This window comes from Monopterus albus, unplaced genomic scaffold (assembly GCF_001952655.1).
Source record: "Monopterus albus unplaced genomic scaffold, M_albus_1.0 scaffold52.1, whole genome shotgun sequence".
In the NCBI taxonomy this organism is placed as follows: domain Eukaryota; kingdom Metazoa; phylum Chordata; class Actinopteri; order Synbranchiformes; family Synbranchidae; genus Monopterus; species Monopterus albus.
The window spans coordinates 403,523-418,157 of NW_018127932.1; the positions used below are offsets into that span (position 1 = coordinate 403,523).

General features: G+C 41.4%; 1 protein-coding gene across 7 annotated transcripts in view; it reads left to right on the plus strand.

Annotated features, from left to right (window-relative positions):
- ptpn20 (protein tyrosine phosphatase non-receptor type 20) overlaps nt 1-14,635 on the plus strand; it is a 30,992-nt gene that overhangs the window by 9,320 nt on the left and 7,037 nt on the right. For 5 of the 7 annotated variants that reach the window (XM_020601594.1, XM_020601593.1, XM_020601592.1 and 2 more), the window contains 30 exons: nt 87-239; nt 524-709; nt 812-974; nt 1,068-1,314; nt 1,404-1,483; nt 2,017-2,091; nt 2,185-2,292; nt 2,416-2,532; nt 2,683-2,885; nt 3,044-3,145; nt 3,496-3,589; nt 4,098-4,183; nt 4,752-4,923; nt 5,694-5,905; nt 6,232-6,330; nt 6,578-7,071; nt 7,371-8,013; nt 8,294-8,464; nt 8,546-8,720; nt 8,807-9,017; nt 9,104-9,141; nt 9,401-9,487; nt 10,117-10,163; nt 10,552-10,713; nt 10,789-11,035; nt 11,444-11,550; nt 11,720-11,802; nt 12,194-12,327; nt 12,437-12,585; nt 12,889-12,979. In XM_020601594.1, the coding sequence (XP_020457250.1) occupies nt 87-239; nt 524-709; nt 812-974; nt 1,068-1,314; nt 1,404-1,483; nt 2,017-2,091; nt 2,185-2,292; nt 2,416-2,532; nt 2,683-2,885; nt 3,044-3,145; nt 3,496-3,589; nt 4,098-4,183; nt 4,752-4,923; nt 5,694-5,905; nt 6,232-6,330; nt 6,578-7,071; nt 7,371-8,013; nt 8,294-8,464; nt 8,546-8,720; nt 8,807-9,017; nt 9,104-9,141; nt 9,401-9,487; nt 10,117-10,163; nt 10,552-10,713; nt 10,789-11,035; nt 11,444-11,550; nt 11,720-11,802; nt 12,194-12,327; nt 12,437-12,585; nt 12,889-12,979 (4,936 nt within the window). Of the gene's footprint in view, nt 1-86; nt 240-523; nt 710-811; nt 975-1,067; nt 1,315-1,403; nt 1,484-2,016; nt 2,092-2,184; nt 2,293-2,415; nt 2,533-2,682; nt 2,886-3,043; nt 3,146-3,495; nt 3,590-4,097; nt 4,184-4,751; nt 4,924-5,693; nt 5,906-6,231; nt 6,331-6,577; nt 7,072-7,370; nt 8,014-8,293; nt 8,465-8,545; nt 8,721-8,806; nt 9,018-9,103; nt 9,142-9,400; nt 9,488-10,116; nt 10,164-10,551; nt 10,714-10,788; nt 11,036-11,443; nt 11,551-11,719; nt 11,803-12,193; nt 12,328-12,436; nt 12,586-12,888; nt 12,980-14,635 lie in introns of those variants that run through there. The other 2 variants (XM_020601597.1, XM_020601598.1) reach the window with 2 other exon arrangements.

A 14,635-nucleotide genomic window follows, 5' to 3' on the forward strand; every position in this document is an offset into this window, starting at 1 on the left:
TAACCTTAAGTCTCATCTTTCAGCATCATCTTTCAGTGTGTGTCACAATAGGGCATTTGATTCTTGTGTGTGTGTGTTTTTTTTAGTTGTATGGGAAGAATTATTACCAGCCAGAGCATTATGTGTCCAAGAGGATGTTAGAGAAGTTGGCCCTGCCCAGTGTCAAGGAGGAGTTGCCAAGACTTCATGCAAGTAATGCTCAGATGCTGCCTGAAGAGGCAGAAACAGAGTACTTAAAGGTAGGATTAATGCAGCTACTCACACACAAAAACACACAGATTCCGTTATCTAGTGGTTCACTTTGTCTTTTGGTTATTTTTTCACTTCTAAATATGCTAAATTACTAAGGCTAGGTTTTTATTTGATTTTGATTTGATGATACCTCTACTGTTGTAGAGTATAAGTGAGTGATAAACAAATCACTATCATTTAAAATGTAATGCTCTGTGCTCAGAGGAATTGGTGTGTTCTGTAAGAATTTCTCCAGCAAAAACACACAATTTTAAAAATATGTACCCCTCAGATTGCCCAGCAGTTACCTGAGTATGGAGTTATGTTCCATCGTGTGGAGAGAGACAAGAAGCCAGCGGTGGGAGAGTTGGTTCTGGGAGTCTGTGCCAAAGGAATTATTGTGTACGAGACAAAGAACGACCTCCGGACTGTCAGCAGACGTTTCCTCTGGAGGGAAACTGACTCCATATCCACTGGGGTAAAAAGAAAAAGTGGCATTTCACTCAGACTTTGCTCTATAAAATACAACACTGTACAGCCCATTTTGAATAATATATGGTGGTTTGGGTCTGTCTTCCAGCGGCGTAAACTCATTATAGAGTGTGGTGGGCCCAGTGGAAAGAAGCACAGTTTTGTAACAGAAAGTTCAAAAATAGCACAGTATCTCCTAAACCTCTGCTCGGCACAGCACAAGTTTCACAGTGAGATGACGTCACGGCAACTTAACCATACCATGATACCAGGTGTGAAAGTTTTTGATGCATAGTGAAAGAAAGCACCTTACATAGTTTATAGCTGGTAGCGATAAAGACTAAATAACTCCTGTGTTTCTGCAGATGAAAATATGGATAAGTACATGTCTGTTTACCGGGGTCGCAATTTGATCCTGAAGCAGATGTCCTGCTCAGAGGGCATGTTGAACCATGTAGGTCTGACAGCCGGTCAACCAGACTCCCTCTCCAAGTCATGTGATGACCTGACTGCCAAACTGGAGGCTCGGCTCCGCCAGCAGAGAGAGATGAGGAGAGAGCTGAACAGGCAGGTCCCTGAAACAGCAGACGTGAAAGATCGACCGTGTTGGAGGTAGCCCTCCATGATGCTAAGATTCATATTGTTAGCACAGAAAAAAGCATAACAATTTAGCTAAATGCAACTTTCCACACACGTTGTAGCACTCCAGAGTCGATCCTGAGAAGGATGTCTAATGTCTCACTACAGAAGCAGGACTCGGACACATCTTCCTCCATACGAGGTGAATAAGTCAACTACTGAAACTTAGCTCCCTCTTGCCAGCACATACAGAAGGGTGACTCATTAAAGAAAAAACCAACATTAACTGTCGAAGTAGCTTTAATCCTCTCACGTAGAAGTAAATGGTGTTATCATATTATCATACAAGCCATTCAAGGATCCCTTATGCCGTATAAGGACATGTACATTTTTTCAGACCTTTAATTTGTAACTCATCTGCATGTTCAAATTAGGCTCCCTGTCACCTCACAATTTGAACAGTCCTAGTTGTGGCCCTGATCCAACCAGCAGAGGGCTTTCTGTGTGGCGTTTATACTGTATGTGGTTGTTTCTTATTCCACAATCCAAAAATATGCAGATTAGGATGATTTGGAAATTCTAAATTATCCATAGATGTGAATATGTGATTATGTGAATTAATCCTGTACTAGACATTTGATCTGCCTGTGCCCCTGAACACGATAACCAGGTGTAGAAAATCTATAAATACATTTGGTTGGTCAGTTTAAAATACGTAAAACATGTGCTTTGCAGTTGATACACCAAGAACTCCACCAGAGAGGGAGATAATCTGTGTGACCTTGAGGAAAGATCCCAAACTGGGCTTTGGTAAGTTTTTTTTAGAATTTGCTGTGAGCTTGATGTAAAATTTAAGAACACATCTGGCTCTTTAACAGGGGGCTTTTCCCTTTACTGTTTCAGGCTTTGTGATAGTTGGAGAGGACAATACAGGTAAACTGGACCTTGGGATCTTCATTGCTTCTATTGTGCCTGATGGGCCCGCAGACAGAGATGGACGAATCAAACCCGGTACAGAGCAGCACCAACAAATGAGAACTAGAAACACAGAAGCATTGCCAGAGACAGAAACAAAACCTGGCTGCACACGGTAGCCTATAACAAGGATTTTGTAATGATTTGTTGATTTTCCAGGCGGACGTCTCATCTCCCTAAACAAGACTAGCTTGGAAGGAGTGACATTCAGTGATGCTGCAGCCATCTTACAGAGCAGCCCTGAAGAGGTGGAGCTCATCGTGTCCCAGCCAAAATGTAAGATCTGCTTAACTGTTTTTTCTCTACATACTTAGTCTGAGAAGTTCAGTCACACAACTATTCATGAAGTCACACAGCTTACTATGAACAACAGTGACACTTAATACAACCTGTGTATGTACTGAGGTCTTTCATACTATCTATCAGATTCTCTAAAGGACAGCAAGAGTTCCATGAGTCAAAGCACTCTGGGTTTGGCGATGGAGAGGAGCTTTGGCTCACAGACCACCCTGAGTGGCACAGGTCCTGCCATGGAGGAACTGGAGGAGGTCATCACTCTGTCCAACATGGCAACCCCAAAACAGAGCAGGAGACTTCACATTCCTGTTGTGCGAATACACGATACGCAGGTTAGAACCAGCAGTCAGCTACCAGTGACTTTGTTGCCTTGGAAGTTATACTAATTGTTAAATAGGCTCCGATTCTTTGCCATCAGAATTGTGTTAAAAACAATCCCCATCTGCACCTTATTTATTCCTTTCTCAGTCTAAGTCTTGCTCTTTCTCAGGATGCATGTTCCAGGTCACCCTCTTTCTTAGGTTTGAAGACTGGGGAGCGGTTTACATTGGAGCTGAAGAAAAGCAATGGTAGTCTTGGCATCAGTGTTACTGTGAGTGAATATTCTGTTATCCAACATTTACCTTGTTTTTCCATTTCTTTGTCTCTATAGGAGGTTAGGTTAGTTTTGATCATTGTCATCATTATTCTTTTCCTTATGCCATGTTGGCCTATGGAAATCCAAGTAAACAGTGGCAAGAACTAAGTGACATTACTGCCTATGTTAGATCAGCTCAGCCAAACCAATTTACAATACTACACGGGAAAAGACAATAGATTGCAAGCTACAATACACAGCAACTGGGATGCCTGCACACTGAGTCAGTATGACTTGTTAGAGTGACTTGAGGCCTGTGACACTGACTAATTGCTTTGTTTCTTTGTAATCTTTTTTGCCAAAAGGGAGGAATAAACACTAATGCTCGATATGGAGGCATCTACATCAAGACTCTGGTGCCTGGAGGTGCAGCAGAGCAGGATGGGCGCATTCAGATGGGTATCTTTTTATTTGTTATTTCGATGTGTGATTAGGTGGCTACCAAAAACACTATATGTTTGAATTTGTGTAGAATGTTCACTCTACTTCAGATTAAGTAGGTGAAAATAGCAGCAAAAATCATTGTCATTGCTTTTCAAGTTTTATTCTATTGCCTTTGCATCATATGGAGAAGGATATGATGACAACAGTGAATTATATTCCACATTTGTCACAGACCTCACACTTGTTAACTTTGGGAAGATTGTTCAAAAAGAATTTTTTATGAATTCCCTAAACAATCCTTTAAAAATCCCTTTTTATTTTGTCTGTTCCTTGTATATGAATGTGCCACTGGGACATTGTGCAGTGTCTTTATCCACTTGGTTTATGCTTCAGTGAACAAAAACAACTTTTAGATTTGTTCATATGCCCACACACACACACACACACACACACACACACACACACAGTGCTCATGTATTGATGTCACTAATGATGATGCGATTTGTGTTTGTGCATATGACAGGTGACAGAGTGCTGGAGGTTGATGGGTCCAACCTGAGGGGTGTGACTCACCAGCAAGCTGTTGAGTGCCTGAAGAGGACTGGGGAGGTATACACACACACACAAACACATGTAACATGCACACCCAGTAAAACACGATTACTCACAAATAGTAAATGGTGGAAAAAACAACATATGTTTCTGTTCAGTTACAAAACAGGCAGTATTGTTACTTTTTAACCAGAGTCTAGGCTTCAGGTCCCGTTTTCTGTTAAGACTATTATTTCTACAACCAAGATGATAATCCTTCCCTAACCTTACTGAAGTAGTTTTAGTTAGCTAAATGTGGCTATATTATAAAAAGAAGTCATTCATAAAGGGATGAGAGATGAGACAACCCTCATATGAGTTGTTTTGGAATACACTCTTTTACATTTAGTTGCAAATACATGTTGGACTCTAAAGACCTTTGACTCTATCTAAAGTAATCTACAAAAGCTTTTGCAATTCACTCCATTCAAAATGGGTAATTAATATGCATTAAAAAGAACAGTAGCCGGTGGTACAATACGTTATTCTCACTGCCTACTATAGTGGTACATGTTGAAGTATAAACTACTGAACATACGGGATAAAGGAATGTGTGTGTGTGTGTGTGTGTATTGGTTCTCCATAGGTGGTGAACCTGCTATTGGAAAGGGAGCCCACAGTAATCTTGGAACACAGACCTGACTCACCCTGCCCCCTCTTCGTCCACAGTCCATCACACACACAGCCCCCCAGGACTGAGGTCTCCACGGAAACGACCTTGAATGATCGTGCCAAGGACTATAGCTTTGTTACTGATGGTGAGAGGGGAGAGGAAGGGGGACATACACTCACACAAGAAAAAAGTGTTCAGAGAGACAGTGTTCACACACAAACACGCACGCATTTGCACGCATGGCCCAGAGGTGACATGTGAGTCATCTGACAGCGACATTGTGGTTGCTGTCAGAGTCATCCTGGGCAGAGTGAACTGAAACCTTGAAGCTGCCTGTTCACTGCCTGAGCTTAGTTAAAGGGACAGTTCCTCATCTCTGTTAATTATTTCTTTTGTTTGTCGGCTGACCTTTTAATGTTATGTCAGCTACTGACCTCATTACTTATAAATCATTGCTTAAAACATATTTATTTGGCTTGGCTTTTAATACACAGTAGGGCCTGATGCATTCCTTTTAATTTAAATTTATTGAACGTATGTTAACTGCATGTCTGTGTTATTGTGCTGTTTTATTTTATTTTATTTTGCACTTATTTATTCTATTTTAATCATTTATTGTGATTTTATTCTGCCATGTAAAGTACTTTGGTCAGCTGGATGTTGTTTTTAAAGTGCTATATAAATAAATTAAATTTGATTTGATTTGATTTGAAATGGCTCAAAAAATTTAAGGCAAAATGTGAAAAAGGATTGTCTGCTGTTTCATATTTTGTCAACAGAGATATCTATGCAAGGATAAATACTTCTCATATGAAAATGTGTGTTGGGGGGAATTGATAACCTTTTTTTTATCATAGTGTATCGAATATGATTAACCATTACACAACTCCAAGAGGAATCTCTTCCCTTTTCTAGAAAACACACATGACGTGGTACTAAAGAAGAGCTTGTCCGGCCTTGGCTTCAGCTTTTACATCTCACAGCTGCACTCACAGCCAGACCAAGGCAGCGTGGTCCGCATCAAACGCCTGTTTCCGGGTCAGCCAGCGCTAGAAAGCGGCCTGCTGCAAGAGGGAGACATAATTCTGTCTGTCAACAAAGAGCCTGTCAAAAACCTGTCTTACCAGGTAGGTTAAACTAACAATAATAAGTAATTGTGAATGGGTCACTGAGCGTGAGTGCAGCACTAGTGGCCAGGCCCTTTCTTAAGTCTCATTAATCCTTTAATCTCATACTGCTGAAAACAGCAAGATGGTTGTGCCACTGTGTTTGATGTGTCATTCAGTTGTTTGTGTACTGCCAAGCAGTTACAGTAGCATTCACACAGATGCATTTCAACATATAACAATTAAAAAGATTTGTACATTTGGACCCTGTCCCAAGCGGTACCCACGACCTCTGTGGCCAAACATTCTTACACCAACACACACACACACTTGTTTTGGTGTTTCAGAGGGTGTTGTTCCTGTTACGTGGAGCTCCATCTGAGGTTCATCTGCTGATCTGCCGACCAGGTCCTGGGGTACTATATGATGTAAATGACAACACACTGGTGAGCCCACATGCACATAAGTGTACACAAATAAATAGCACCTGGGCAAATTAAATTTTTGTCTTTATTTTTTAGTAGAAATTTCAAACATTTATTTATGTCTTTTCAGTAAAAAAAAACAAAAACAACACTATATGGAATTTTCTGAGGGGTGCCAAAATTTGGCATACTACTTAATGTGCATACCGAACAAATCTCTAAGTTAGACCAGTCATTAAGACAATCTGTCTTATTTCTGGCTTTGTAGAATCCTGCTCCCTTCCGTGAAGTTCGATCCCGGTCTCTGGACATCCGACTAGGAGAGGACTACAGCGAGCTCCTTAAGTTTCAATATGATGTCAGCATACCTGCCCAGACACAGGTCTCCACACAAGAGGAAGATCTGCCTAACTCGGCAGAGAAGAACTCAGAATTTCCTCCACCTCCAGTGCTCCCTGAGAACCAGGAGAATCTGGACGATGAAGCACAGGTCAGCCAGACTCCCCCATCGCCTTCTCGCTCACCCCCTTCGCCCACATCACCACCATCACCAGTCTTGCCAGCATCACCTGCCTCTCCTGCCTCACCAGCCTCTGGCCCTCCACCAGCTCCACCAGAGTCGCGACCAACCGCTGGGAAACCAGAGGACCATAAGGAAGCATCAGCAAAAGATGGGGAAGAAGCGGTCATAAAAACATCAAGCTCAACTGTGATGCTCACAGATATCTGTCCTAAGACTGCTTCAAACTCTGTATATGCCAGGTAATGTATCAGACATAGACACATCTGTACTTTAAAAAATCACCTAATCTATATTACATTTCAAAGAGAAGAGAGTAGCTAAACAGGGTGCAACAATAGATTTGATTTGAGAAATACTTTAATAGGAAAACAGTATAAAGACGTGTAAGAAAATCTCTCAAGCTACTCAGCAGAATTATCTAAGCCTCCGATATCTAGATGTATGTTTAGTAGCCTACTGAATTAATATTGGTTTAGTATGATTGAAAGTATTATTTTAAGTATACTATATATAGAATGTACTGTCTGTTGATCTGCAGTGGAGTCAGAGAGGATGCAGATGGAAGTGTGACGTACTGCCTCGTGGGAAATGGACTGACTATCATGGCAGATGAAGAGTACCTGACCATCAGCTCCACCCTGGAGCCTCCTCACAGTACTCCCTTCAGTCTGGCCACTCACAAGTCAACAACCAACCTCACAGCCCTCAGCTCTCAGACCTCTAACAGCTCCTTTAGTTTCAGCTCACAGAATCCAAACCCTCACATCCCCTCTACCACCATTTCACCCCTCAGCCTCTCATCTGACACCCCAACCATGTGCTCCCTGGCCCATCCTTCACAGCCGCTCACAACACAGCCACCAAAAGCTAAGCACCATCCGATCCAGCAGGGACTTCTTCCAATACACTACAAAGCCATTTCTAAGAACAGCTGGCCTGTAGTGTCTCCACCCCAGCCTCCTGCTCCACCGCTGTCGCCAATTACAGCCCAAATCATGTCTTCTGTGCCCCCCTGTGCCAGTCCGCCTGGCCTGACACTGCCACCTACGCTGCTGCCCCTTTCTGACCAGAGCCATGCAAAGCTGAAGGAAGAACCACAAAAGAACGAACGAGAATATGAGGAGGATGATGATGATGATGACGAAGGGCTTGACGATGAGGAGAAAGAGAGTCGAAGAAAGGCAAGTTTGTGACGTCTTCTGTCCTTTAGTTGATTTTTTCAACTTTGTTAGGAAAGCTTTGTTTTAAGCATTGTTAGTGTGTCACCACACCAGGATAACCAAACAAAAAGCATTTTGGCAGTGGGTAACAGTAAAACAGATACAGACCATTGATCCCAAATTTGCTGAATGTTGACTCTTTTTAGTGGATTAAGTTTAAACATCAACGTGTGATAATGCTAATTTAAAGAACTTTTGTATCTGTTAAATGGATAATTTGTCATTGTTTCTTGCCTGTCAGGGATTGATTAAAGAATTTGAGCTGTCAGTGGTTCTGACCAAGCCCAGGAGCGGAAGCTTTGGCTTCACCATCGCTCGAAGCAAGCTGGACAAATGTTACTACATCCAGGAAATACTAGACAATCCAGCCAAGGCAGATGGACGACTCAGGGCAGGAGATAGGCTCATCATGGTACGCATACACACACATTTGCACATTGAACAACTTGTCTAGCTGACTCTGAGCAATTCCTTATCTGCCATTTGTTTGCAGGTGAATGGTCACAATGTTACCAGAGTGGCAGATGATGCTGCCATGACCATTCTCAGGTCATCTCCGAGAAGACTGAGTATGACCTTGGGGAGGGCAGTTTCCAACTTGGTGGCCCCACCTCCCTGCGACAGCCTGCCAGATATTGTTCTGCACAAGACACCTTCAGGGCAGCTTGGTGAGACACTGGACCCGTGTCACATTTTGAATGCACAATACATCAAGTTGTTCTGTCTGAATTGTATCTATGTGTGACCTTCCCAGGTATAAAGCTGACAGGAGGCATTGGCAGCAAATGGCAGGGCATCTACTGTCTGGAAGTGGTGCCAGGCTCCCCAGCCAGTGAGGAGGGCAGTGTCCGACCCAATGACAAGATTCTCTACATCTGTGGCAGGTGCACCCTGGGTATGACCCTAGAGGATGCAGTCAAAGCCTGTGAGATTGCCCCTCGTAAAGTTAAACTTAAAATCATCAGGTATGTGCCCTTACTGGCTTGAGAGCTAAAAATGAAATACGTTAGTGTGTTTGTTTTTTTGAATGACTCTACTTTTTGTGTCACAGAGAAGACCAACCAGTGACACCCAGGGCTAAGTGGAATGGTATGTGCTTCTGAAGGATTATGTGATGGTCTCACCAGCTTGAGTTAACCCAGGGAGACATAAACAGGATAGTTTCGTTGTTGTATGCACTCATAGATCACTAAGAGACCAGATATGTCTGTGTTTAACTAAACACTGATCATTTAAGTTCAATCATTACCAAAGGGTGCTAGATTTCTGGGAAGACAGGTAGTTACTTGTCTGTACATTTTTCAGATGTGACCCTGGTAGTGCAGTCCTACTTTTTTTTCTATTGTAGGTTTTTTTGACTGGAAAAAAGACAGGAAGTTCTTTGCTCGTTTTGAAGAGCCCGTCTCTGCAGAGAAAGACTCGGCTCCTGAAGATGGTACGTTTTTTCTTTGACATGCACTCTGTTCGATCAGCATTGCAGCTGGTTCCCTTTCACTTTTTTGCTTGTTGTTTTATTGTCTGTGTGAAGCCAGAGCTCAGTGCTGAAAGGCACTTGTCTCTGCAGTTGTGTGTGTGTGTGTGTGTGTGTGTGCGCACATGTGTGTGTGATCTGAATGCTGACAGACAGATAATGGGTTCTCCCAGCAGGATTAATAATTAGCAAGCCTCTGGCCCTCCACTGGTGTACTGGACTGTGAGACTGAAGGCATCGGAGAGTGGTATACAGCCAGTGGTCTATAGGGCAGGTTGCTGAGTTGCCTGGTGTTAGTGCATGCAGAATTAAGGTACAGCGGAGAGGGTCACTTAGAAAAGGCCAGTCTTATTCACCTGTGATAGCAGAGCTGCGCCCATCAACACTTCTCTTTGAAATGGCAGAAGAGGTGGGAGGTTAGTGTGTGATAGTTTTTTTTTTTTCCTGTATCTGTTTTGGAAACTCCATTGGATGGTAATGGATGCATGGAAGGAAGCCGGTACTGAAGGGACTGTTAGCATATCTTTATTTCACTTTTACATCATTGTCTGCATTGGTCACAGATTTGCTGATAACTTGTTTGTATTTTTCAGTTGAAGTTGTGTGGAGGACTACTGATAAATTCAGCCAAGAACAGGAAGTAAGTTTCTGAATCTATTACCTTTGTTTAAAAGCAAATTCTTTCATGTGTACCCCTTCATTTTTATCAACTCTCTTTTCTGTTGCTTTAACTGCACATCTTTTGAAGTGTCTGTTGAAACACACACTGTAACATGAGTCTTCTGTGTGTCAATCTGCAAATGCATTCTCTGCTGGGGGTTCACTCTCTGCATGTATGTTTCTCTGACAGGCTTTCTATACACTTGGTTTGTGTTTTGACAACATAATAGCTTTTTTTCTCCAAAGAACACAAGATTATCCTGTAAATACACAGGAAACAAACAAACAGAAACTGACACTCTTCACTTGTCGCCGGTTCCTCCAAATTCTCATTTTCTTAATCTTCTTCTCTGGTTCCTTACTTTCAGGGCTGCATCATGCAAGTGGATTTCATAAAACCAGAAGGCGGAGGTCTTGGCTTTGCTTTGTTTGGGGGATCCAATGGCAGCATGCTCAGAGTGAAAGAAATCTGCTCTGGTGGACTAGCTGAGCAGGATGGTCGGCTGAGAGTGGGAGATATTTTATTAGAGGTAATAACCCACCATAAATCTGTTTTATTATCCCTGTAGTGGGGAAATTCCTGACCATCACTGTGTATATTCTAGGTGAATGGTGTGATTGTGTCTGGCCTGAGCCACAGTAAGGTGGTGGATATTCTGCGTAAAGCTGAGGGCACTGTACAACTTATCATCTGCAGAGACATCCCCCTGACCTACTCCGAATCACCCACACCGCCCAACATGTCTGCTCTGACTGAAGCTATTTTAGCCGAGCAGCCAGTTCCTGTGTCTAGTCCTGATACCTGTTCCTCACCTGATGTCATGCTAAATAGACCAGTTGAACGCCCCCCTGGTATGTTGACTGACCTCGGTCTTTCCTGTTATTATGAATTTGTAGAAGTTGGATGTTTAGTACAGGGCCATAGGCATGAAACTTGGATCTGAGTCACAAAAATTTGGATTTGGCTTGACTGCTGTGACTTACTTGAGACTTAGCTTAAAATTAAAAGTAGAAAGTGTTTGCCTTAGTAACATCACAAAATAATAACAACAAAAAGAATACAACAGCACCAGGAAGGTTTTGCAAAGCCATGCATCCTGAATACTTCATTATTAAGATACTGAAAACAGCTATTCTGTATACTTTAAAGTAAATACTTCTGTGTTGTCATACTGCTTTCTTTCTTTCTATCTTAATGGACAACATTAGACTTGATAATTGTGTTCTTTAACCTATATTGTGTTACAATTGCTGTTTCAGAGGCAACATCAGTCCCTGTGGTTAAAGAAACCGGTGTTGTTCTAACTTCACCACCGCCTCCACCATGCCGGCTGACTGTTGTAACAGATGAGACTGCAGTTAAACAGGTAACATGCTCACTAACAAGCATACACAAGAATAGTTGTAATTTTAATGGAAATCTTTGCTGTAAATTAAATCATACCCCCTCTTACTTTGTTACTAACATCTACTAACTTACTGAATATCTTGCTCCTCCTGTCTCTCGCCTCATCTGGCTACTTGTTTGTGGAACAGGAGAGCTGTAACAGCACCCCTTCTCATCAAGCTTGCTGCCCATCCCTCAGTGTCACTGACATGTTGCATGGAGCTTCTGACAGGTAGTAACTTCCCAAACTACTCTCATCATGTACTTATTTCCTCTCCTCTTCCACCTTCTCCACCTCCTTCTCCTGCTTCTTTTGTTTTGGTCTGCTGGAGTTCCATTCTTAACCACTAGGAGGCTGCAGAGAGCGATAAGTAAAACAACACCCTGGGATAAATGCTGGTGTGGACCCCAGTGAGACAAAAAGTGCAACAGCTAGGAGTGTATAGTACTATAGCTTCAAAACAAAAAGTATGGCTGAAGTAAAAGATATATTAGCCTCTTGTTTATACTGTATTTTAGGTGGTAAAGTCACAGGGAAAGGAAGTTCAGCCTTGCCTGATTTCATCCTCTCCTACTAAAGAGTAAAAATGGTCTGTTTCACCCCTGCCCCCTGACTCCCCCAGGAAACAAACTGTGGCTGAACTTTTGGACCAGTCCTGCAAAGACATCTGGAAAACCCAGTCAGACGGCTGGAGCAGTGAGGAAGACGATGATGTATTTGATGCCGCCAATCAGGAAATGACCACACACCAAACAGGTGTATATTCCTCCTACTCTTGTGCTGATGTGTCAGAGTAAAAATCTTTATTTATAGTGAGCCATAAAAGCAACACCTGCCCCCCTCATTTCCTCTTTTGTTTGCTTAGGTCCACCCATAGTATCAGAGGAGGAACTAGCCAGTTTAGCTGTCATTAGCCCTGCTAAGACCAGTCAGTGTTCAGGCTCCAGGATCAAAGCTCTCATCCAGATTCTGCAGCATCAGTTGGACCAGCAGGAGCTGGTCAAAGAGTTCATGGTGTGTACGTTTTGTGCAATATTTGTATTTATGCATTTACTAATTTGTGTAATGTATAGTTTTAAAACTGCCTTAGCAAAAGGAAAATTCACACATTGACCAGTTAACGTGCCATTTCCCACATTGATCCTGAAATGACATTGTGATATGTCACTGTGACACACAGACACACACTTATTGTAAATACTTATCATTAAAACAGTAGTTTTGGACTATAGTTATGCACAGACATACTGTGATCCAGCTACACAATGGTATGTTTTTGCACTGTCTTTGTTATTGTGCTCATATTGTTCATTTCAGGCTCTGGAGCATCTGAAACCCTCTGACAACTGTCTGGTGGGAAAAGCTCCTGAGAACAGAGATAAGAACCGTTATAGAGACATTCTACCCTGTAAGTGTGAAACTTTAAACTTTTACTCTCTTTGGGCAGAACCCAAAATTTTACTTTCTCCATTTCTTCAAACCCATGCACTTCAGTATTGGAATTATCTATTGGTGAACTGAAGCTTGTAAAATGTGGCTACTCACACACTCACAGACTCGGCATAAATAAAGGAGAAACCATTTGTTAGCACTTTTCTTAGCCGCTGAGTTTAGGATGACACAAGGAAGGAATAGAGATATTTGTTTGGAACTCTAGAGTCATTTCTTTGTGGATAAATCATTTCCCACATTAGTAACAGTAATTCACTGGTGCCACACTTATAATTTTCTAGGAGTCAAATAAGTATGTAATGATGAGGAGTATGTCATTTGTTACCAACCTTGTAATTATCTGGAATTTATATTTATAATAAATGAGGAAGGAGCAAATACAAATATAAGCTGTATTATTATTATTATTATTATTATGAATTTTGTGGGGTAAATACTGAAAGGAAAAATGCCACAAAAGACATATGTGTGCATGTATCTTGGGGTATAATTGTTGAATTGTGGTTAACACTGATGATATTACAGAATCTGAAAATTTACTCTCTCAAACATCTAGTACAAGGGTCCTTAATGTAAACATAGATGTAAAACATTTCTTTTACAGCCTTCAGAGTGTTTTGGGATCAAAAGGGTCAGAGTTGCGATAAATGAGCATAATGAAAAATAAAGCAACCCACAGTGGAATACTACCACACCTCACCATATGCCTTGTTGCATGCAGCCTGTTACAACTGCTGCTTGTGCAAGTGGTCCAGAAAAAAGAGCCTGTTATTCACTGATCTGATCCATCTTTAAGTATTTTATTTAGAAAGCCAGATTTCCGGTCTGTGGCTTTTTCGACCTTGCAAGCATGAGGTGGGGGACCGACCCAGAAAACATTCCCAACTGCCTTCAGTCTATGACCCCTCTCATGAGCAGCAAACTTAATTTGATTTGATTTATTTATTCTTTCAAGCATGTAAAGACAGTTGATATATCAACACACATAATTTTGCACATATCCAACAAATGCTAATCCAATATCAATTTGCTTATACCTAGTACATGCTTGAATGGAGTAGGAAGAAGTCAGACTTATCCAGTCCTACCCCATGACATCATCTTACCATCATTGGTTTGCAAGCAGTATCTCTACATAGATAATTATCTTCTACACCACACAAGTATTATACTAAAAAAATTATAACAGAGTGTTAACATTCGTACATAATTACATTCTTAAATACTTATCTACTACACCACACAAGTAATATACTAACGTATTATTACAGTGTTAACATTCATACACCACACCCACAATGTTCCATCTAATTAATCATTAAGCCTGTTCTTGCATATATCTTGATTGACACATACCTTTATATTTATGTGTAAACTCATCAGCTCTATTACTATTTTTTATGTCCACACTTAAATTATTCCATAGTTTTACCCCACTTATAGAAATACAAAATCTTTTTTTGGTTGTACGTATAGCATGAATTTTTAAATTTAACTGACCCCTTAAATTGTATCCCCCTTCCCTTTCATTAAATAGTTTTTGAATTCCACCAGGTAATAAATTGCTCCTGGCTTTATACATAAACACTGCAGTCTTATATCCCACTAAATC